The sequence below is a fragment of the Sminthopsis crassicaudata genome, chromosome 5 (assembly GCF_048593235.1).
Source record: "Sminthopsis crassicaudata isolate SCR6 chromosome 5, ASM4859323v1, whole genome shotgun sequence".
NCBI lineage: Eukaryota > Metazoa > Chordata > Mammalia > Dasyuromorphia > Dasyuridae > Sminthopsis > Sminthopsis crassicaudata.
The window spans coordinates 292,643,274-292,668,863 of NC_133621.1; the positions used below are offsets into that span (position 1 = coordinate 292,643,274).

General features: G+C 39.2%; 1 protein-coding gene across 1 annotated transcript in view; it reads right to left on the reverse strand.

Annotated features, from left to right (window-relative positions):
- Window positions 1-25,590, reverse strand: part of NUAK1 (NUAK family kinase 1) — a 79,886-nt gene that overhangs the window by 41,806 nt on the left and 12,490 nt on the right. The window contains exon 2 of the mRNA XM_074271475.1: window positions 1,833-1,953. Coding sequence (XP_074127576.1) covers window positions 1,833-1,953 — 121 coding nt within the window. The remainder of the gene's footprint in view (window positions 1-1,832; window positions 1,954-25,590) is intronic.

Here is a 25,590-nt window from a genome sequence, read left to right on the forward strand (position 1 = left end):
ATTTTTTTAAAAAATAACTTAAATTTAAAAAAAAATTAAACCCCTCCACGAGTCTGTTATTCTCCGTGCTATCCAAATTCTGGCCCTGTTTAACTTTCCAACAGCTGTAAGGGAAATAGACAAACAGACTCACAGTTTGACAACAAGTCCAACCAAAAACCCCTCCAAAAACACTTCAGAAAGGAGCACTGGCAAACACTCAGGGTAAGATAGCACCAACGCTAGTTTCTAATATTAGTAATAGCTGACATCCAAAACTTATGTGGTTACAGTCCAACATATAGAGGAGCACAGATTTAAGGCGAGGAGAGACCCAAGAGGCCATCAAGGATACCCCTCCATTGTACAGGTGAGGAAACTGAGATCTAAGGATAATAAGTGACTTATGAAGTCAGGAAAACCCGAGTTCAAATCCTGCCAAAGTCAAAGGTTCTATTCATTGTACCATACGGTCCTTCATTATCTCATTTAATTTTTATGTCAATCCATTGATTGTCACCATTTTACAGATGAAAAAACTGAGACCCAGAGGATTTAAGTACTTGCCCAAATGCTGTCTTTCCATTTCTCCCACCCATCTTTTCTTCTTTCTCCCTCTCTCAACCTCTCTTCCCCTCTGGATATGCCAAAGATAGCTACATTTGCAAACCATCTGCTGGCTGAGTAGTCCCCTCTCTCCTGGTGTCCCTGAGGCCTGAAGTTTATTCATTTATTCAAGATCAGGGCATGTGTTTATCACAAGAACAAGATTTCGAACAACTGCTGGCTGCTCTAAGACAATTCCATCCCAAAGCTGGCTCCCCTCTGAAATGGGATCCTAGCCCGGGAGGGCCATCTCCTGGGGAAAACCTCCCTCCATCCTCCCCAAGGGCTCACACTTCCTTTCACAAATTCTCTTACATTTGCTTACAGGCCATATACAAGTCAGCTTAAGCCAACAGGATTTACTAGATACTTATTAAGTACCAGGCACTGTGCTAGTTGCTGAAAAGAAAGAGAAGAGGAGAAAAGAGGAAAGGAAGAAGGAAAAAAAGAATGAACGAAAAAAGAAAGGAAGAAAGAATAAAAAGGAAAGAAGGAAGCAAGAAAGGAAGCAAGGGAGCAAAGAAAGAAAGAAAGGGAGGGAAGTAGGGAGGGAACAAATAAAGAAGGAAAGGGAAGGATAGCAGAGAGATGGGAAGGGAGGGACTGAGCAAAGAAAGAAGGAAGGAAGGAAGGAAGAGTATATTCTGCTACTTGAAGACACTACTACACCATACTGAGAACAGGGACTTTTTCATATTTGTTTTTTAATCCTTTGCCCCTAGCAGGATGTGTTATATACAGTAGGCATTTAATAAATACATATTATCAGATTCTTTCACTGTATTGATCAGTTTTGCTAGTTTTTTTTTCTTTTAAAGAAATCCTTTGTTATAAAGGATTTCAATAATATCAAACTAAAAGCTATCAAAGAAAAACACATGTTAAAAATAAATAAGTAATAAGTACTTGTTAAATTAAATATATACCCACTAAATAGCTGTCTTTGCTTAATTTTGCTTATGTATCTTTCAGAGAAATCTATAGGCAGACTATCTTATAAGGTAGCCTCAGTTGTTGGGTTACAAGAAACTGTTGAGATACAGCTCATCACACACCAATGATATTTTACAAGTAAGTCTAACCAGGTAAATCCAAGGTTATCACAAGGGTTGAGCAAGCTGCCAACCACCTGGCCATTTTGTAAGCTGACCCGAGAGGACCGGCTTTCACCAGACATACAGTCCCCTAAAAGACCCTTTGGTCTGGGCCGTGGAGCTGGTAGAAGGTGCTAGGGAAATATCACTGACCTTCATAAATGCTGATGATATGAGGGTGGCTGAGGGACGACATGATCTCAATCTCCCGTCGGATGTGAACCATGTCCTGTTCATCTTTAATCTTATCCTTACGGATGGATTTTATGGCAACCTATAAAGTCAGGAAATGAAATGTTATTCAGGGATCTAAACAGATGCAAATCAGTCATTGAGAGAGTTGGGAAAATAAATACAGATGTCACTTGGCAAGATGTACAATGAAGAAAACAGAGATTGGGGGAAAACCCTCTGTCATTTTTTTTTTTTCATTTATAGCAAAAGCATCCTTCCCACAGACACAGGGAGTGGGAAGTGTGATGGATTTGGCATTTGGGAGCGGGGTCTTCCTATGGTTGGTCCTTAATAATGATGGGGATCCATTGCACTATTGACAATAGAATGCCGACATCTTGAAACAAGCAAGATAAAACCCAGTTTAAAGAGTGCCAAAAAGTAAATGGGCCACAGACGTCAACCAATCCACTCAGGGAGGCAGCTCCATCTGTGACTGTGGAACAAAGCTTCCATCACATGCAATGGGCACAATCAGTGTAGAAATCACTTTTTCTTCCACACGCCATATTTCTGGAACTGACCAGAAACTTCAGCCTTCAATATGGAAGTGAAAAAGGCACCAAGAAGTCCTGGGTCAGAACTCAAGCTACATATGGAATCCACTCAATCTCTTAGCAGCTCTGTGATCACAGGCAAATCACTCTTCCCCTCCCAGACTCAGTTTTCCCATCTCTATAATGGGGTAATAATTCTGCATTAACACAATCTCCAAGGGTTGGAGAATTTATAGAGATTTTGCATTTGTATCCAGGCACATAAAAAGGCATTTAACAAATGCTTATTGATTGAATAAACTTGAGATTTCACCAATAAAAGGAACTCCCAAAGAGTGAACCTCCTTGGGGGGCAGCTAGAGAGCACAATAGTTAAGAGTACCAGCTCTAGAATCAGGAGAAATGAGTTCAAATTCAGCCTCAAATAGTTAACATTTACTATCTGTGTGACCCTGAACAAGTCAATTAATCCTAATTGCCTCACACATACTTCCCTCCCCCCCCCCAAGAAAAAGTGAAACTTCTCTGCAGATGGAGATTGATGCCTTCTAGGAAACTGTGTTAGAAAAACCTGCAGCTTTGAAAGGTTGGGTGATTTGACCAGCATCACACAGTCAGGTAAGAAGGATTCAAATCTGATTTTCCTTACTCTGAGATCAGCTTTCAATCTCTTCCTGACTCTGGTAGTCAGGTACCAGTGCCAAGCCGATACCCAAGAAAAGATTGCCTGAGCTGCCACCCAAAATCATGCTAAAAACTCAAGGTAAATTTGGTCTCTGAGGGGAGTTACTGAATTAAATAAAACAGTCAGCAAAGAAAATCACCATGAGGTAGTTTATCCAGCCCTTATGTAAACCAAAGTGATAATAAAAGACAAAAAAAAAAAAAAAAAAAAAAAAAAAAAGACAAAAAATAACTTAACAAGGAAAAACCTGCCAGCCAATGGAATCATCTCTGAGTATAAACAAGCCGGTGATGTGATTAATCTGTTCTGGCAACAAGAAAAAGGAAAACTGAACTGCTTGCGTATAAGACCAAAAAGATTGCTGCCATCTACAGAAACCCTGGCTCGGCTGCACCTGCAGCTCCCGTGGAACCCTCCTCTGATGACTTTAGCTCTTACCCAAAGGCCTCCTTTCATGGATGGCAGATCGGACAGCCATCTGTTTGGGCAGTGAGAACATGAAATTTTCCAGAAAACCCATCCTCCCTGACAGCCCCCTCCCAGCTCTGACATCCCCTGTTCTAACATCCCTCCCAGCTCTAACATCCCCTGTTCTGACATCCCTCCCAGCTCTAACATCCCCTGTTCTGAACTCCCTCCCAGCTCTGACATCCCCTGTTCTAAGCTCCCTCCCAATTTTGATTCCCCCTGTTCTAAAGCCCCTCTCACTTCTGACATCCCCCATTCTGATATCCCTCCCAGCTCTGAAATTGCCTGTTCTAAGCCCCCTTCCAGAGTCTCTGTGCTAAAGATTCCCAGCTCTACTAAATGTGCATGTAATTCCAGGACAAATTCTCACTGCAATCTACTTCTATTCTCAGCCTTCTGTCAGAGGGTAGTGGGAAAAGCTCTTGGGAACTGCTTGTACTTAATGGGGTAGTTTACAATCTGCAAAGTGCACTTCTTACAGATAAGAAAATTAAGGCTACCTGGGATTTCCCCAAAACCAAGAAAAGCTAGTACGGTATGAGAGGAATCCAGCTCCTTTGGCTTCCAATTCTATGTTTCTCCCCTCACCCCACCCACAAAGGGTTTAAAGATTTGTTTTTCTTTTTTTTTTTTTTCCCCAGCAGGAAGTTGATAAAGGAAAGAAAATAGATCGTTAATTGAATTTTTAAAATTTAATCTTTTAAAGTCAGTCCTTAAAGACCATCTGGCCCTTTTGCCAAGCTATTTTTCCCCTCTTTTTTTTCTTTTTCTTTTTAAATTTATTTCTTTAGCTTTCTGGGAGCAAAAAAATGCAATGGGAAATTTTAGTGATGTGAAAAAATTTTTAAATTGGTTAGAATGTATTTAAAAAATAAAAAGATGATTTGGCCCAATCCCTTCATTATACATACAGGAGACAAAGGCTGGCCTTCTCTTACTTCCCCCAACCCCACCATGGCCAGCAGGGTGGAGGGGAATTCACAGAATGAACCAAAAACAAACTTACCAGAGGCTCATTATCCCCAAGCTGAGCCCCACGGGCTCCTTCTGGGCCAGTGTTATAATACCAGACAGTGTCACCCCCTCTAAGGACTCCCAGTTTTTGTCATCCTGCTCAGACTCCAAAATTCTGCCTCAAAATCCTTCCTTTTTTTTTTTTTTCTCTGACCCCTGGGATCCTTAATACTTTTTCTTGGGGGGAAGGGGAGAGGCTGTGAACCCATCCATGTCTAGACCAAGTAGACAACCAGGATGTGGGTGGCTCTTGGACTGGATCCTGCATTCTTATATGAACTAAATACAGGCCTAGGGGTGTGTGGGGGGGAGGAACACCCCTCTTGATTATGCAAGGGCCTGCACTTGGCTGTGTAGAAAAACTCAAGAAGGCCCCTATTGTCAGATACACAATCAGGACAAATTCTTTCCCCATCCACGGTCCATGGAGAGATAATACCGTTCACTGGCAGGGGGAAGACTTAGGGGGGAAAACAGCTGGCTTGTGAATCCCTGCTAATAGTTAAGAAACAGGCAATCCCACCTCCTCTCTCCCCATCTGCCAAAGGGGACACCGAAAACAGGGAATAAAAGGGAAAATATTTGGATTCTCAATATAACTCCACTAAATGCCAGGGAAACTGAAGGTGTCTAACCAACGTTCAACAAGCCAGCTCCCCAAATCTCCACCAAGACCCCTCCTCTTTCCATTATAACCCTCCTACTGATGCTGTAAAAGAAGGATGATGGTGTGGGCTCCAACTCCCCTTTCAAGGATGCTTAAAAGGCACAGCTAAGAGGGATATATGCTTCTTGGCAAGGAATTAACACAGGAAGGAAGCTCAGACCATCCCTAGCATGGAGGCACAGAAGCGGGATTATATAGTGTCTCAGTTTCCTCATCTGTAAAAGTGAAGATTCAATGGCTTCTAAGGTTCCCTTCCAGATTTAAGACTACTCATGTAACTTATGTGACTGTAGGCAAGTCCCTTGACTATTATGTGTCTCAGTTTCCTCATCTGAAAAATGAGAATTCAATGGCTTCTAAAGTTCCCTTCCAGATTGAAGATTATCCATGTTATCTATGTGACTGTGGACAAATCACATAACTAGACCTCAGTTTCCTAATTTGTATAAAATGATTAAGTGAGACTAGATCTCTAAGGTTCTGTCCAGCTGTAACAAGTAACAATATTGGATGAGCCCAGACAAATTGGACCATCTTTCCTAAAGTCTCCAGCTCCTTAGGCAATAGAATGTTAATGTCTGGAGACAGGAGTTACTCAGGAAGAGAAGAGAAGACAGAAGAAACTTTTTTTATTTTTATTTTATTGTTTCTCAGATTTGTATTCCTTAAGCACCTAGCAGAGGGTCTTTCTTATACACAACAGGCATGTAATAAGTGTTTATAGACCTGGATTGTAGGCTGAACCAAAATAGAATCCAGGATTCTAAGTCCCCATTCTGTGCTCAAACATAAGATAGAAGGTTTTCAAGTCCTAAGTGTTCTAGGGAGCCAATGAATCATAAGGTCATACATAGGTTGAGAGCTGGAAAAAAACCTCAAGAGGCATTAAGATGCAAGCCTCCCATTTTTAAAGCTGGGAAAACTGAGGCCTGGAAAGTTCAATGATTTGCTCAGTGGCCAAGTCAGGTTTCAAACTGAGGTCCTCTATCTAGAAATGCAGCATTTGCCCGCAGTTTTGGGGTGCCACAAAGCAGAATGAGTCAGTGACAAGTGATTGGTGTAGACAAGCAAGACAGATGGCTCAGAGGAGGAAGAGAGAGGCTGGGGAGAGGGGAAGAAGTGGGAAGAAGAGAGGCATTCTCCTTCTATAGTTACTTAGGGGAATGAATCTGGGCCATGGGAGCTCCTCCTGCCTCCTCCATCAGCCAAACTGATAAATGATTTTATTTAATGAAATTTTCATTTCTCTCATTAATCAAGGTTCAAGTACTGTCACGGGTAATAAAAAATTCCACAGATTTGGAAGCACTGGGGGATAGATACGGTTCCTAACAGTCCCAGTCTGCAAGGGTGCCATAGTATACAGAGGTGTTGCTCCTGGAGCAAGTTCAAATTCAGACTCAGACACTTAATAGCAATATGACCCTGGGCAAGTCACTTCACCCTATTTGCCTCAGTTTCCTCATCTGTAAAATGAGTTGGAGAGGGAAATGGTAAACCCCTCCACTACCTTTGCCAAGAAAACCCCAATTGGGGTCACAAAGAAACTGAACCACAACAAGAGTGACCCCAGAGATGGGATGAACCTCAGTTACTGAATCCAGAAGGATCCCTTTGATTGTAATGCCCTTTGTTTTCATGATACAGCACCAAGAGTACTGGATTTGTCGTGAAAAGATCAGAGTACAGGTATCATCCAATTAGAAATCATTTGATTTCTCTGGTCTCATTTTTTTCTCATCTGAAAAATATTAATTAAATGTTCCTTGAATAAAAAAATGTGCAGGTGGGGGATACAGAGAGGACTGTGGTTTGATTTGCCCCAACCCATATTGATCCTGATAAAGGCCCTGGGCCTTGGACCCCTCTGGGAGCAACCTTACAGATTTATAACTGATCACCAAAGCTCTTCCCATCTGTAGCAGCCACAATGGGAAAAGGCATTCAGCAAAACTCAATCCTGCTCAAAAATGTTCCGGGTCTGTTTGAATTAACGAGTCATGGGAATTGGTCTGACCAAATTTCTCTTAAATTTTCAGGCCCCAGAGGTGGGAAATCCTTGGGTCTAATGTTAAGCCAGGTGCTCTGCTGAAGTTTAAAGCATCAAACTGTAGGGTGGTCCATGCAAAGAAGACCTCTTTACAAGCCAAGCTGCAATGTCTAGACTCCACAATGTATTTTAAATAAGCTATTCTGAGTAATATTAACTGCATCATCTTTTTTCCCCCTAGTAAATTTGTTTATTTTTAATACACTTTACTTTATGAATCATGTTGGGAGAGAAAAATCAGAGCAAAAGAGATGGGAGAGATGAAAAAAACAAAAAAGAAGTGAACTTTAACTGCAATATCTGGCATCATGAGCCCATCAACGTATGTCTCCTTTATGGTTGAGGCTCCTGTACCTTTTCTGAGAGAGACTTGTAACTTTTTGAAAAGTTTATTATAACAGACATCAAAGAAAAATTAAATTATAACTCAGTAATCATCTGTGGGGAGAGCTACAGGGAACTGGGTGCTTGTCTTACAATTAGGAAAACCTAAGTTAAACTTGGGACACTTAATAGCCTATGTCACTTAACCTATAAGATTAGAAATTTTAGAACATGAAAGGAATCCCAAAAAACTCTAGATAGAAAACACCATTTGTATCCAGAAAAAGAACTATGGAAATTGATTATAAATCAACATACACTATGTTCACTTATGTTTTGGCTGGCTAAAAAATTTTTGTTACAAGAAAAGATTCTTTGAGGGAAGAAACAGCACTTCTTAAATTAAATAAAAAACATTTTAAAGTGATTTAAAATGATTTTAAAAGTGAGGCAGTATGCCATAGTGATTAGAAATCCAGGAATAGCTAGATTTAAGTCCTGCCTCTCACACATACTGACTGTATGATCTTGGGCAAGTCGCCATCTCTCTGAAACCTCAATTTCCTTATCTATAAAATGGGGATAATTATGGGTTCTCTCATGAGAGTTATTAGAAAAATTAGATAATATAAGCACTTTTGCAAACTGTACTATATAATAAGCTATATATATATAAACTGTACTATATAGCTTATTATGATTATTATACTCAAGACAATTACATAGGATTCCTTTAAAAAATATATTTTTTCTAGAGTAATAATAGCTCATAACCATCATTATTATTAAGAAAACTGGTTTTTAACCTAGTGAGAAAGTTTGGGGGAAAGAGAAAGACAGTCTAGTTATCTTGAAATAATCCAAGGGCTATTGCATGTAGCTCCAAGGGGCAAAACAAAGACTAATATGTGGAAGTAACTGGGCTTAGGAGGGGTGATGGGATGGGAATGTAGGGAGGAATGAGGATGGCTCAATGGAACAAAAAATCTTCCTAAGAATTGGAGTTCTCAGAAGATGAGAAAGTTATCTCATGAAGTAATAAGCTGCCCATCTCAAGGTCTCCAACTTCTTCTCAGGAAAGTCACCAAGTGGGAGTCAGAGCCTCCCATGAGTAGGAGTTAGAATAAACTTCTCTTGCATTTGTTCCCATGTGAAGAATCTGCAATTCTAGGAATCTAGGCAGAAGACTTGACTTGACTTTGTAGTTCAGGTAAATAAAGACATAGACTTTTATTTAATCCCAGGATAACTTGGATTGGCAGCTTCCAGCCATTCATATTGTGAATTCATATTTAGAGGAAGCCATGAACTATATGAAAGGCCAAGATCTTTACAGGCATTTGGAGGAGGGATTTATTTTAGAGATGGCTCACAAGGCCACTCTCCACAAAGAAAGAAAAATAAAGTTACACTAAAGGTCAATCTGAGCATCAAGGTGACATGATAGTCAAAATCCTCTTCATGAGTTCAAATCTAGACTCAGACATTTACTAGTTATGTGACCCATGTCACACATTTAACCCAATTTTCTTATCTCTAAAATGAGCTGGAGCAAGAAATGGCAAACCATTACAGTACCTTGCCAAGAAAAACTAAAATAGCCATGAAGAATAAGATGTGACTGAAAAAAAAAAAAAAAATGAATCAACAACACAAAAAAAGATCAACCTAAAAGGGATTCTTGGTTTTGTCCAATAGTGAATAGCGATGACCCCACTGCTGGAGGTTGCTTAGAAGGAGGAACATCTCAGGAGCTTTTGTCTTGCTTGGCCCCAGAAAATTAAAACATAACCTATAGATGGAAGTTACAAACAGGTCCATTTAGGCTCATGGGGAGAAAAGACATCCTAAGAGATAGAAGTATCAGTAAGAGCTAATCCTTTCGAGTTTCACAGATCCATAAAGAATCTCAGAGAATTTACAAATTTACAAATCAACAAGTTTATTTTATAGATGAGGTTACTGAGGACCAGAAAGAGAAATAATTGATCCAAGATTACACAGACAGGGATCAAATCCTTTAACTGGTTGACCACTTGTTCAGTTTTTTCACTTTTAGTAGAGATTCTTCTTGGACATGAGTTGAGATTTCTTCTCATTCTAACTTTTTGGTAATTGCCATTCATGTTAAAACTGAATTAATAGCTGCTGGCCAGGATCATGGAGTCAAAGTAAACTTGGAAATCAACCACTGACAAATGATCAGAATCCATCATGGAGTGAACTATCTAACAGGTAGGCTTTGTTAAAATCTCTTTCCTGGTTCTAACTCATTACTGACTGGAGAAATGTAAATTAAAACAATTCTAAGATACTATTTCTTAGCTATTAGATTGGCTAATAGGACAGAAAAGGAAAATGACAAATGGTGGAGGAGATGTGGAAAAAATGAGACTCTAATGCACTGTAGGTGGAGTTGTGAACTAATTCAACCATTCTGTAGAACAATTTGGAGCTATGCCCAAAGGGCTATAAAACCTTTGACCTAACAATGCCATTAGTAGGCCTGTATTCCAAAAGATATTAAAAAAAAAAAAAAAAAAAAAAATGAATCAACAACACAAAAAAAGATCAACCTAAAAGGGATTCTTGGTTTTGTCCAATAGTGAATAGCGATGACCCCACTGCTGGAGGTTGCTTAGAAGGAGGAACATCTCAGGAGCTTTTGTCTTGCTTGGCCCCAGAAAATTAAAACATAACCTATAGATGGAAGTTACAAACAGGTCCATTTAGGCTCATGGGGAGAAAAGACATCCTAAGAGATAGAAGTATCAGTAAAAGCTAATCCTTTCGAGTTTCACAGATCCATAAAGAATCTCAGAGAATTTACAAATTTACAAATCAACAAGTTTATTTTATAGATGAGGTTACTGAGGACCAGAAAGAGAAATAATTGATCCAAGATTACACAGACAGGGATCAAATCCTTTAACTGGTTGACCACTTGTTCAGTTTTTTCACTTTTAGTAGAGATTCTTCTTGGACATGAGTTGAGATTTCTTCTCATTCTAACTTTTTGGTAATTGCCATTCATGTTAAAACTGAATTAATAGCTGCTGGCCAGGATCATGGAGTCAAAGTAAACTTGGAAATCAACCACTGACAAATGATCAGAATCCATCATGGAGTGAACTATCTAACAGGTAGGCTTTGTTAAAATCTCTTTCCTGGTTCTAACTCATTACTGACTGGAGAAATGTAAATTAAAACAATTCTAAGATACTATTTCTTAGCTATTAGATTGGCTAATAGGACAGAAAAGGAAAATGACAAATGGTGGAGGAGATGTGGAAAAAATGAGACTCTAATGCACTGTAGGTGGAGTTGTGAACTAATTCAACCATTCTGTAGAACAATTTGGAGCTATGCCCAAAGGGCTATAAAACCTTTGACCTAACAATGCCATTAGTAGGCCTGTATTCCAAAAGATATTAAAAAAAAAAAAAAAAAAAAGAGGACTTATATGTACAAAAATATAACAGCTTTTTTCTGGGAACAAAGAATTGGAAATTTAGGAGATCAATTGGGGGAACAGCTAAACAAATTGTGCTATGTAATTATGACGGAATATCATTGTGCTCCAAGAAATAAGAAGCAGAATGATCTCAGAAAAACCTGAAAAAACTTACATGAGCTGATGCAAAATGAAATGCAGTATGAGCAATATTGTAAAATAATCAGATGTTAATGACTTAGTTATTGTCAGCAATAAAATGATCCATGAAAACTCTTATGGACGTATCAAAAATACTATCCATCCCCAGACAAAGAACTATTGGTGACTGGATACAGATTGAAGCATACTTTTTTAACTTGCTTTATTTTTCTTGAGTTTTGAAAGTTTTATGGTTCGTTTTCTTTCATAAATGACTATTATGGAAATGTTTTGCATGACTATACATATATGGAATTGCTTGCCTTCTCAATTGGGGGAGGTAGGGAAAAAGGTAAAGAATTTGGAACTCAAAGTCTGAAAAACAAATACTTAAAATTGTTTTTACATATAACTAGGCAAAAACAAAATATCAAATAAATTTAATTTAAAAAACAAAGCCTCCTTTCCCAGTAGGTTGGGATGGAGGAGGGTGGAGAAAGAGTTCCACTCATGGCAAAGGCAGGAGAAGTGGAAAGGAAAGGTAGAATAGAATACCTTCAGGGAGTTGTTTTCCCTTTAAAGAATGTCAACATACTCACAGACAATTACTAATGTAATAGTCATAATTATAGCCCACATTATACAACACTTTAAAAGTTTACAGGTTTTACCCTTTCATCACCAACACTGTTTTAATCTATCAAAAGCAAAAACTGAAAGGTAGATTAAGATAACTTTTCTGTTTCCCAGTAGATGTTTTGGACCCCACTTCCAGCATATGCCCCAAGGGGACGAAGACAAAAATAATATTTATACATACATACATGTATATATTATGTGTATATACATATATACATGTATGTCTATATCCAAATATTCATAGCAATAATCTTGGTGGAAATAAAAGACCTGAAAACAAAGTGAGTGCCCATAAATTGGGCAAAGACTGACTCAATTACAGAAATAGCCTCAAACTCAAATTGTGCCACATATTCACATTATTGACATTGTATTGTACTTTTAGTTATCCTGTTAAACACTTCCCCAGTATATTTTAATCTAGGACAGACCCCAAAATTGACATTTCTGAACTTTTGAATTCTGAAAAGAATGCTTTATTTTGCTTTGTCTTTTTTTTTGTTTTTTTATTTTATTTTATTTTTGCTTTGTCTTTTTAAAGAAAAAATTATGTTTTTGAATAGTTCTGAATAGTATCTGAATGTGATGGAATATTATTTTGTCATAAGAAATAACAAGAATGAGGAATTCCTAAGAAAGATTTCTATGAAATAATATAAACTAAATGATAGCAAGAAAAATACAGACAGAGAAGAATAAATTCAGAGATTATTGTTGTTCGGTCATGTCTGATTCTTTTGGAGGGTTTTTTTATTCTAGGGTAGATTATCATTTCCTTCTCTAGGTTGATTTTTACAGATAAGGAAACTGAAGGAAAAAGGATTAAGTGACTTGAACAGGGTCACACGGCCAGTGTCAGAGATTAGCTAGGAACTCAGAAACATCCCCGGAGCCAACAGATTCCTGGGCAGAGATGAGATGATTTGCTCAAGGTCACTTAGATAATAAGTATCTAAACCTGATTCCTAACTCGTAGAGCTTCCTGACTCCAAGACTCAGAGTTCTATCTATTGAGCTGACTAACTACCTCTTTCCTAGGAACCACAACATGAACAAATGAAAAAATAGTAAACAGAACAACTAATTAAAAAACTTGTAACAATCCTTGAAAACAGGAAGAGCAGGAAGGTGGGGATACTATTTAGCAGAATGGTATATACATAGTTGCGGTCACACTGTTGAGTATTTTTAAATAATTACTTTTCTTTGTAACAAGGGAAGATAAAATCTGGAGATGACCCATTTCAGAAAAAGATAAACTATATCAATAGAATGCTTTATTTTGCTTTGTCTTTTTAAAGAAAAAATTACTCTGAATTCTAAAAAAGTTAGGGTGGTTGGAGCCAAAAATCACTAGACACAAGTGGGTTCAAATTCTGACTGATACTTACTAGCCATCTAACTTTAAATCTCCTCAGTGTCTCAGTTTCTCCATTTGTTGCCTACTTCACCATGTTAGTATAGAGTGAGGGTTGAATGGAATAAGTAAGAAAATTGTGGATAAAAAAGCCCAAGGGGAGGGAAGCAAAGTTCCTGTCTGACTCACTCCCCTAGCAGTCCTGTTTAATGCCCGGAGACACTTTTTCAAGATCCCATTGATGCTTTCCATGTTTGGATGACAAATGTCAAGTCTGATTTTATTTGAAGAGGTTGAAGTAGGTTGGAATCTCAAAGAGTTATCAACATGGAGATTTATTCCCTTCCCTCTGCTCACCCTTCAAGGACTGCGTTAAACATGTCAGCCTGTCATTGCAAGAGGTGAATCTGCATGAGGAGGAGGCATAAGGAATTATGGGGTGGCAGGAAATTGTCTTCTTTTTTCTGCATTTTCTCCCTTTAGGATTTGAGTTCTGCTAGCACTGGCCAAAACCCAAAAGTAAGTTTAGGAGAAGCCTCGTGTTGGCTGGTGCCTTCATGCCCTCTAAAAGCAAAGCGAGAAAAAAACAACTTTCAAAAATGAAACTAGGACTGGAAAACAGGGTCTTGCCTCAGGGTATCAATCCTAGACAATGCTGGCTGCATTCAGCAGACCTTCCTCAACACAGAAACAACAGCTTGGTGCCTAGTTAGAAAAACTAATGAATTAATAATCAACTTACACACATTTGTTAATTGCTTGTGTAGTACCAGACACTGAGCCTGCAGTGAGCTTCCTTAAGGCATCAGAGTAGACTTAAATCACATTTTGTGTAAGACTGGGAGGATAGGAAAAAACCAAGTTATTTAGGGCTTTAAAAGCCCTAACAGCTGATCTTATGTTTGATCTTGGAGGCAATAATCATTTGAGCTGATTGAACAGGGGTGATAACAGCCAATCTAGAGCTTTAGGAAAATCCATTTGGCAGCAGAATGGAGCATGGATTGAAATGGGGAGAGATGGAGGCAGACAGACCCAACAGGTTATGGTGATAAAGAGCTAGCACCAGAGTGATAGCAGTGTCAGGGAAGAGACAAAGGAATATTTGAGAGAAGTTACAAAAGTAAAATTAACAGGATTAGACAAATTGATGAGGTCCTGGATAACTAGGTGAGATTAGCAGAGAAAGCCTAAATAACTGATAAGATTACTCCCTCAGGCGATTGGCTAAAATGATAGGAAAAGATAATGATAAATGGGGGTATGGGAAAACTGGGACACTAATGTATTGTTGTAGCAGTGATATAAACTGTGTCCCCTTTAATCTTTGGGGGGAAGGGTCCGAGACGTGGAAAACTACCTTTGTGGTTCCTTTCTGACCCTTCCCCCCCTAAGATTAAAGGGGACACAGTTTATATCAAGTATGAACTGGTCTAACCATTCTGGAAAACAATATGGAACTATGCCCAAAGGGCTATCGAACTGTGCATCCCTTTGATGCAGCAGTGCCATTACTGGGTCTGTATCCCAAAGAGATCTTAAAGGAGGGAAAAGGACCCACATGTGCAAAATTTTTTGTAGCAGCTCTTTTTGTGGTAGCAATGAATTAGAAAATGAGTTGATGCCCATCAGTTGGGAAATGGCTGCACAAGCTGGGTTACATGACGGTAATGGAATATCATTGTTCTGTAAAAAATGATTAACAAGCTGATTTTAGAAAGGTCTGGAAAGATTACATGACCTGATGCTAAGTGAAACAAGCAGAACCAGGAGAACACTGTATACAATAATAACAAGATCATGCAATGATCAACTATGGCAGACTTGTTTCTTCTCGATGACTCAGTGATCCAAAGCAATCTCAATAGACTTTGGATAGAAAATGGTATCTGCATCCAGAAAGAGAATTATGGAGATTGAATGTAAATCAGTTCTTTTTTCTGTTGTTGTTTTTTTCCCTTTCTCATAGTTTTTCTCTTTTGTTCTGATTTATAAAGAAATGTGTATTTTAAAAGTTAATATAGGGGCAGCTAGGTGGCACAGAGGATAGAGCACCAGCCTTGAATTTAGGAGAACCCAAGTTCAAATCTAGTCTCAGCCACTTAAAACTTCCTAGCTGTGTAACCCTGGGCAAGTCACTTAACCCCAGCCTTAGAAAAAATAAAAAATAAAAAAATAAAAAGTTAATATACATGTATAACAAAATAATAAATTAATAAGTATTTTTTTTAATTGCTAAGACAAGGAGGGAAGGGCACTGATGGGGATCAGTTCAACCTTATAGTCTCACCTCTTGTGGAAGTCTTAGGTAACCCCATTTTACTATTTCCAATCAGAAAGTAAATCACTGAGGTTAAATTTTCCCTATAAATTTGGTTTATAACCTATGCCATCTTTGCTAAATCTCTTTTAGGCTTACCCGCCACTGCTTCTGCCTCATAGTGGTGTTCTCCCATCCCCTCCCCCATGTCTTGTGCTGTCTTTCTCCTTATGGTGAACTAGCTCTTTTAGGCTGCTAAACTTCTCTATGGATCTAACCTGCCAGTTAATCTTTTCATATTTACCACTACCGAAGCCTACTTTACCTCTTCACATAAATACACCTACTTTTTGGTGAAAGAGGAAAGCCATTGTGAATTCTTCACATAGCAATTGCTCACCTTAATCTCATCAAAATGATTGGCTGGGGTAGGCCCCAAGACAGAGTCAAGTGGGAGCACCTTTAGTTGATAAGTGGGACTTAGATGAACATTCAACAACTGACTAAGAGGTCAGACAGGTAATGAGAAAAACCAAGACAGAGCACTATCTTGAAAATCTAGCAGAGAAAGAGGTATTGTCAAGGAGAAGAAGGAATTCTTGACAAAGGTTTTGGCATTCAAAGGCAGAAGGAGGCTGTCCTCAGATAAAGGTATTTCAGAGTCCATGAGCATGTAAATATACAGTTGTGAGTGATGGCAAGATCCAAGTTATGACCATCTCTGGTGCAATGGAAGAGTAGGAGTGAATCTACAGAGGCTACAGGAGTTAATAGGAACAATAATGCTGGATTTGTCCACGTTCAAACCCCCTTTTCCACCATTTATTAGGTGTATGTTGACTATAGTTGGTTGACCATGGACAAATCATTGAATCTATCTATGTCACAGGATTGATGTAAATCTGTTTGTGTGTGTTAGAAATAGCACAGCATAAGTGATAGTCAAGTACTATCTCTAACACATATTGATTGTCTCAGTAACAATGGGAAAATCATTTCACTTTTCAGTGACTTCAGGCAATTCTCTAAAGCTATTCAGTTCCAGAGAAGTCAATAGATAAACCTACTTGGGTAGGGGGAGTACCTACTCCCTCTTCCAAGAGTTCTCAATAAAGATAAAATCACAGGGAAAAAAAATATCCATGGACTGGTTTATCTTCAGGAGCGTAGAGATTGCATATTATATAAACTTTCTATCTCCCCCAGTGCCTAATATAGAACTCTGCCTACAGTAAGCACTTAGTCATGCTGAAAGAAATAGAAGTTTAGAGTCCAGTCAAAAACAATGAATAAGCTACTTTCTGTTTAGAACAGGGAGGCAGCTAGATTGCACAATGGGTGGAATACTAGACTTGGAATCAGAGAAAACCCGAGTTCAAATTCTGCCTCAAATACTTGCTGTGGAACCTTGAGTAAGCAATTTACCTCTCTCAGGCTTAATTTCTTCCTCTTTAAAAAAAACAGAATTTAAATGGGGATAATAACGGCAGCTAATTTACTAATGGTTTGTTATGAGAATTAAATGACATAATATGTCAAGTGCTTTTGCAAATCTGAAAATACTCCATTAAACAGTAGTGATCATCATCATTATTACAATTACTATTGTTGTTAACAACTAATTCTGATAAAATGAAGTAGGGAAAAGTGGGAAAATAATATGTTCAATGACAAGACTGGAAATGGAAAGAATAATAAGATCTTGAGGTTGGGTAATTATTACTATGTTTATCCCCAAAGAAGTGAGACAGTGAGTTCCACTCACTGCTTTGGAGATATGGGGTTTTATGGGGGCAGAATAGGGATCTACTATCAGATTTGATTGATATGTTTATTTTATTCAACTGCTTTTTTCCCCCTTTCCTTTTGATTCTGATCCAATGGATAGTTGAATGAGTAGGTGAAGAAGGAAGGCTATATTTGGAAACCAAAGTGATGTAAAAGCTAAATACGTCAATATTTTATAAATTTCAATTTAAATCAGCAGACTAGGCTGAATATACCCCAAAAGACAATTCTCTTAATAGCATGGGCAGGTGGAGAATTCAAGTTACACATTAATTGGTGTCTACAAATCTCCCAGCCCTGTCTGTGTGTCAGTGCCGTGGGTTAATATAAAGGCTAGCAGGAGAAATTCTCCTTGTTCAACATAAGATGTGTCTACCAAGGCCAGAACCAGAGAGCATAAAAATGAGACAATTTCAAGTGCATTTCTCCAACTGCCAAACAGCTGCTTACTTTTGCCTTCCCCCACTGTCCCAAGCCAAAGGCAATATCCAAATGGAATTTCTGCAAAAGAAAAGTCATCACTTTCCTTCCAGGTTACAATTTTCCCGGAACACCACAAGGCTAAGGTTACATGTAAACTGGAAGAAAACAAGTAGCATCTGATTATTCTGTGTCTGTTTATGTCGTGGCTTGGAAGAGCTCAGGCTTATACAACTTTTACCTATCAGCCTCCAAGCATAGCACAACTGAGCCAGCAAACATGTGGCAGAGAGATAAATTTAGTGTCACTAAGGCTGATCTTTCCCCTACACTGGAAGAAGTTTCCTTCCAGAAGACACAGAACTTCTTGCCCTAACCCCTCATTTTCCAGAAGGGCAAAATGAGATCTAGAAAGAATAACATGAATTAAGATCATCAATTTGTAATTGATGAAAAGAGCTTGGGTGATCATTTTGTAAAGTCAGTGGTAAACATTGATTAGGCACTTGCTGTATGCCAAGAACTAAATAAAAATACAAGCAAAAAGGTAATTCTGCCCTCAAGAAGTTTCCATTCTAATAGAGGGATACAGTATTTAAAGGGAAGCTGAAGAGGAATGGAAAGAGAAAGGGATGGGAGGGAGGAATTCAGGGAGCCAGGAGAGGGACAGAGGAGTGAATATGGTTGGTTACTCCTGGATACTTAAAATAGAGATCTAAGGAAGAAGTCACCAAGTAGTCACCAAGGAGCTCGGAGAAGGATCTTCCAGGATGAGAAGTTGCAAGCTCACTCCTTTTACAGAGAAGAGCCAATGTGATACTAGGACAGCAGTAGTTTTGGAGTTGGTGGAGCATCTATAAATTTATGCAATTGCAGCTCAGTAGAGAGGAAATGACTTTAGGCTAACAGCTTTAGCTGCAAAAGCTCAGACTTCATGCAATCCAACCTATTCAATTTACAAAGCAGGGTACCTAGTCCTAGAGAGGAAGTGACATGATCATAGATTTAAAGTTGGGATGAAACTTTGAGAGTTCATTTAAGCCAATCCCCTCATTTTATGGAGGGAAAGGCAGGCCAGAGAGTGGAAGTGATTTACAGGTAGATAAATAAGAGAATCAGGATGATTTGAACCCAGGGCCTTGGTCTCTTTTCAGTGTGTCAGGATGGGTGCTTCACACACCTAAGTATCATAGATATTTAACCCAAGTCCTCTGACTAGACACTAACACTTTTTTTATTTTCTGTGCTCCCCATATTTCCTCTATTCCACCAGTAACAAGCTAATAAGAGAGTGACAGATTTGTCATAAACCTTCTTCCAAATCCTGTTTTCTTTGGCAGCCTGCTGAATGAACCTGACTTCTTAGAAGGGCAAGGCAGCATTCTTTCAAGCCAGACACACCCAGGACATCGCCTTCCATCAAAAATCTCTAGTTTCCAAAGCCCCATTTGACAGCATCCACATGAACAGACACATTACCGAAACATTTTTATCCGTGTCTGATTAATTCCTTGAGAACATTTCTTTTAATTATTAACTTCATTCTGAAGGCACATCCAGCCTCCTCCCACTCCAGACCACCACCACCCCCTTCCAGCTACTAAAGCTAGAGGCCCAAGTCTGACCACATCACTCACCATTCAATAAATTCCAGTAGCTCCCTATCACATCCAGGATCAAAAAGATCTGTTTGGCTTTTAAAGCCTTTCATATCCTGGCCTCCTTTTACCTTTCTAGTCTCCTTAAATATTACTTTTCTCCATATGCTTTTTGGTCCGATGGCACTGGTCAAGATAATAATAATAATAATTAATATTTATGTTATACTTCTATGTGCCAGACACCATGCTAATGCTTTACAAATATTAACGCATTTAATCCTCACAACTTTGTAAGCTCAGTACTATTGTTATTCCCATTTTACAGAGCAGGAAATTGAGGCAAACAGAAGTGACTTGCCCAACATCACAATGCTATGAAAGGGCTGAGGTTGGATTTGAACTGAGATGTTTCTGACTCCAGGCTCAGTAGTTTATCTACTGTATCACCTGGCTTCTTTCACCAAAATCCCACCTTCTATAAGAAGCCTTTCCTTGTGGCCCCCAATGCTAGTTCCTTCCCTGTTACTTCCAATTTCTCCCATAGCTATCTTGTTTGTACAGGGTCGTTTGTATGTGGTATCCTCCGTTATTTTGCGAACCCCTTCCTTAAGGATGGCGGCTAACTTTTTTACCTTTCTTTGTAACCCCAGAACTTATGCCTGGCACACAGTAGGCACTTAATAAATGCTATGGAAGTGATTGACATCATTGGCCTCATAGATCCAAGATATGAATGTAAATGCTTTTAGACACAATACAACTGATCTGAATCTTGGTCTCAGAAAACAAATTATGATCTTGACAGAAATGATCTTGAGGTAGACTATTACATACATGTACCATCACTCTTATTCCTGTATAACGAATTTGAAGAAAAAATTCTATCAGTTTGGAAATTGGGTCACCCAGATATAACTATGATAAAGGGGAAAAGGAAATCAATTTTTTTATTTAACCTGAAACTGGTCTGTTTGGTTTTAAGATCCAAAATGGACAGCATGGAGAAAATTCCAAGACTCCAATTTATCTTGATTTATCTTTAAATAGCCTTTTAAGTCTAAGTCCCATCAAAGATTATTTTAGTTAACCAAAAGGAAAGTTTTCTAAGGATTTTTGTGTTCTCATATGGTCAGTCACAGCTCTAGAGAGCTGCAAGAGTCTTCATTGACTATCTAGTCCAATCCCTTAGTTTACAAAGGAGAAAACTAAGACCTAAAGTTAAGTGACTTGGACAAAGTCTCACAGATATGAAAAGCCTATGCCAAATTGAGTGGGAAAAGTACCAGTAATTTCCTTAGTGTTCTTGGGCAAACCCCTTCCTAGTTCCTCATCTGCAAAACGGTGAGGGATTTAAACTAATGATCTCTAAGATCCCATCCAGACCTGACCATTTACAAACAGTAAGATCTGAGACAGTCATTACCCCTACCTGAACTTCAGATTAAATAAAGAGATGATGTCTGAAGTCTCTTCCACATCTCCCAGTACATGACCCATAAAGACACTGATTCCACGTTATCTAAGACTGAGTTCTTTCAGCGCTGAGATTTTCGGAGTGTATCCCACTTGATTTATGATGCTCAGGTTGTACAAAGGTATGTGAGTGCACCTGGGTGTGGAGACCAGTAAAAAACTAAGCCCTAGGCTAAAACTCTACTTTATACTCAGGCCCAGAACATCAGAGACATAACAGCTGCAGTTCCAGGCACTTCAGGTAGGGGCAGCTCCAGGCTCTGTTACTAACTGGATGAGGCAACCATGATCTTTCTAGGGTTCCAAGGAGTGCAAATTCTCTCCCAGCTGTCCACCAAGTAAAGAATCCAGACTTCTGTTTGGATACATAGGATTAGAAGGGATCTCAGGAATCAACTAGTCCTAGAATAGACAAGGAAACTGAGGCTCAGAAGCTTGTCAACTTGCTTTTTACATATATATATATATATATATATATATATATATATATACACATAACATTACTGCAAGAGGATTCGTTTCCTGTGTAATTCTATGCTTTTGTAAGCATGATTCTAAGAGGGGGTCCATAGGCTTCGCAATGCCTGCCAAAGGGTTCTAAGTCACATCTCACATCTGGAATCAGGACACCTTCCTTCAATCAAAAACATTTGTTAAATGCCTCCCATGTTCCAGACACTGTTCTAGCCATGGAGGATACAAAGACACAATTAAAATAGTCTCTGCCCTCAAGAAAATTCCATCCTACTGGGAGAAACAATAAGAACACATCTAAGTGAAGACAAAATATTATTCAAACTAAACACAGCAGGGGAAGGTGGGACATTAGCATCTTGGGGGATCTTTATGTAGAAGATGACACTAGTTTGGGAGGAAGTTAGGTTCTAAAAAGCAGAGGCGTGGGGCAACTAGTTGGTACAGTGAATAGTCAGGAGGACCTGAGTTCAAATGTGACGTCAGACACTTAATACTTCCTAGCTGTGTGATCCTGAGCAAGTCACTTAACCCCAATTGCATCAGCAAAAAAATAAAATAAAATAAAAAGCAGAGGTGATGAGGCAGTATATTCTAGGCAAGGCAATCTCCACTAGCAACATCGGTTCAGATAACAAAAAAATGAGTAGAGAATAGGAACGATTGGAATACCAGGGGAAATGAGAAGGACAACACTCCTTCTTGGGGCTGGAACTGATTCCATGGCAATACTTCAAAAGAAGCATCCCCTAACAACAGCATTGTCATAGCCAGCAGCCACAGCCCAGAAACATCCCAGCTGAGCTCAGGAAAGCTGCCTTCTGATGTTACCATACACCCAAATACCAATACTCCCCAGATGTTCTCTATGTAAAACACTTGGTTGGAAACACCCTGCCCCGCTTTCCAGAAAACCATTACATTTGCTTAATGGTCTTGTACGGTTCAACTAAAGTATCCTGGAGCCGCCATCTGAATGCAAGCCCACTCCAATGTGTGCGCCCCATCTGAGGGAAAGATGAGAAGGCAAAAGGAGAGAGCACTTTCCATGATTTATGCAGCTTTTATGATGGGGCGGTCCATTGAAAGTAATCCAGGCTGCAGACAATAGCCCAAGACACTTTCAAGTGCATCTCAGAGCCCATCCCGCCACTAATCCTGGCTGACGTTGAAACAAAAACACTGTACATGGTGCCAAGGAGGGTTGGGGCCAAGATAAATACTTTCACCTGAACTCTCCAGATCATTCAAAGGAAACCGAAGATTTATCTGGTTGGGAGAAGTTCACTTATCTGGATGGAAGGATAGGATCATCAGATGCAGGAACCTTCGATTGCTCGATCCAACCCCTATTTTACAGACAAGGAACTGAGAACTTGACTATGGTCATACATTTGGTGAATAGCAGGAGTGGGATTTGAATCTAGTCTCACAGACATTAAATGCAGGTGCCATTCATTTTACCCCACTGTCTCATTTCTGGAAAAGGAGGCATATGACTGACATTTTGAACACAGTGATCCTATGCAGTTGAGGTGAGAAGGGAACATATTCCAGATATGAAGATGATCAATTCAAAGGCACAGAAATGAGAAGTGGGAACCAAAAAAAAAAAAAAAAAAAAAAAAAAAAGGAAGGAGGAAAGAAAGGAAGAAAGGAAAAAGAGAGAGAGAAAGAGAAAAGAAAGGAGAAGATGGAAGGAAGGAAGGAAGGAAGGAAGAAAAAGACAGAGAAAAAGAAAAGAAGGAAGGAAGGAAGAGCAAACTCATCAGCAGTCTATTACCAAAGTCCAGACATAAGGTGATTGGGGGTGGGGGGGTCTGTGCCAGGTAATGACAAAATAGGAGAACAGAAAGGTACACGTGTGTGAGATGTTATTAAGGCACCAGTGAAAGTCTTGGCCACGGAATGGCTACAGGAGGGTAAGAGAGAAGTCAAGGATGACATCCAGGGCGAGAGCCTGGGTGATTAGATTGTTTGGGCCCTGAACAGTAGTAATAAGGATTGGGTCATCCCACTAATCACCAGATGCCAACTGTAAGGATCTATGTGAGCTCAGAGCATAAACAAAGACAATCCTCCCGAATGCCACCGGAAAATTAGTAGCTTATCCAAACAGCTCATACAATTAGGTCTCATTTTAAGACCAAAGGAAATCGGATGGAATGGGGGAAGGAGGGGAGGAAGCCCAATATTTACTATGATTTCCCTCCCCTGACTTTTAAACGTTCCAGATGAATGATGAGTGGGCAAGAGGTTAAGATCATGGGCCTTCTCCCCTACTCTTTTATGATAAAAAGAGGCACTGCTGGGCATTTTGTAAGCATTTAACAAATACTTGCTGGTTGATCAAAGAGGAAGGGGTAATCAAAAATCATGTGGCATTTTCTAATGGCTACCATGGCAATGAAGTATGCACACTCCCAGATATCCCCCACCCCTTTCCCCCTTCGCCAGCTCAAAGAATTGAAATAACAGGGTCAGATAGTGGTCTTTTATTTTGGATTGGTATTTTTATAGGCCATTAGAAAGTTTCCAACTGGTATGCAGCTCTTCAAAGCCTGGGGAAAGGTGGGACTCTAAAATAAGCCCCACTTCTGCTCAGTATTCAGATTCCCAGAAGCCTTCCCTCATTCCCTTCCTCCCCTTGAAGTCCAGTATCCCAAAATGGGCCATCCCACTGAGCACCAGATACCAATCTAAAGCTTCATATGAATTCAGAAGATAAACACAAAGACACCCCCCTTCCAAAGGCCACTGGAAAATTGGTAGCTAATCCCAATACCTCATACAATTAAGCCTCATTTAGAGACCAAAAGGAAATGGAATGGAATTTCAGAGAGGAGGGAGAAAGAGGGGATGCTCAGCATTTGCTAAGATTTTCCTCTATTGATTTTTAAATAGGAAAAAAGGATTTATGCAAATTGCACTGGAGAGTGGAAGGGAGATTGAGTGGATTCTTTTGGGCAAAGCATTTCCAGCCCCAGAATTCCATAGGGATGTTACATCTTAATTACTCAGGGAAGAGAGATAATTTGCCTCTTAGAGTGCCTCCAGGCTATGCATTTAAATGACTACAATCTTTGGGAATAATCAGTATGGGGTTTTGTTTTGTTTTGTTTTGTTTAGTTTTGTCTTTGGCAATTCCTTCCATAATATAGGAGTCTACAACTCTAACAAAAAAAAAAAAAAAAAAAAAAAAAAAAGATTTTACCTTGGTAGTTCCAGTTATTCAACCACTAGTCAATAACCTCAAAGGGAAATCCAGAACAATAATTTTATTATCTGACCCAGATAAGAAAATGATAACATTGAAAAAAAGACTCCCTCCAAAGACAAAGGGCTTGGGTTGATTCCTGCTTACTATGGATGGGATCACAGTTAAGCTATAGATCCATCCACCCTTACCCAGGACTTCAATTTTTACTTTCCAAATCTATTAAGTGTGTGACCTTGGTCAGGTCACTTTCTGAATGAATCACACCTTGTTGCCACATTCTAAACAGGAAAAATTAGGATTCTAATATAGATCAAAGATATTCCTTACTAGGCCTTAGAGTTTTAAATTTAAGCTCAATGTCAAGGAAGCTCTCAAACCTGCAGTCCCCAAAAGCCTCCGTTTTCCTCAGGAGCACCCTAGGAAGTTAGCAGCCCTGGCTGATGCTCAGCTGGGGCCAAGTGCTAAATGTACACATCCTTCACATCCTCTGCTTTTCCGGATTTTTGCTGCTAGCAGCCCTCAGCACACCCACAGAGCTCATTCCTTCCTCTGACACCGCCCCTTCACTTAGCTTGGAAACTGGGGGCAGTTAGCTAATTGGGGGGAAAATGCAACAAATGCATCATCATTGAGCATTCTCTATCCAAACATACAGATGCAGAGACATATCTGTGCCCTGAACACATCAAATATGAAATACTGATTTTTAGCCTCTTTCCTTCTGTGGTCATGCTGCTGCAGAACCTTGGTATTTTATCTCCCACCTCCAGACTTTTGCACTAGCTGTCCTTTATATCTAGAATGCAATTCACCCCTTGGAACCCTCATTTCCTTTGATTGTGGCTCAATTCATCATCTTCTATCTTCCTAAAAGCTTTTTGCCAGATTTACTTATCAGTGCTCAGGGATGAAAAAAAAAAAAAAAAAAAAAAAAAAGCCTTTACAAGTTTCTTTAAGAAACATCCCAATCCCAAGACATATAAGGAAATGATTCAAAGGCATAAGAATAAGATTTATTAGCCAATGAATAAATTTGTCGAAGGATAGGAATGGGCAGATTTCTCAGGAAGAAATCCTAGCATTCCATAGTCTTGTGGGGGGAAAAAAAGTCTAGAAATGCACATCAAAGCAATTCTGAAATTCCA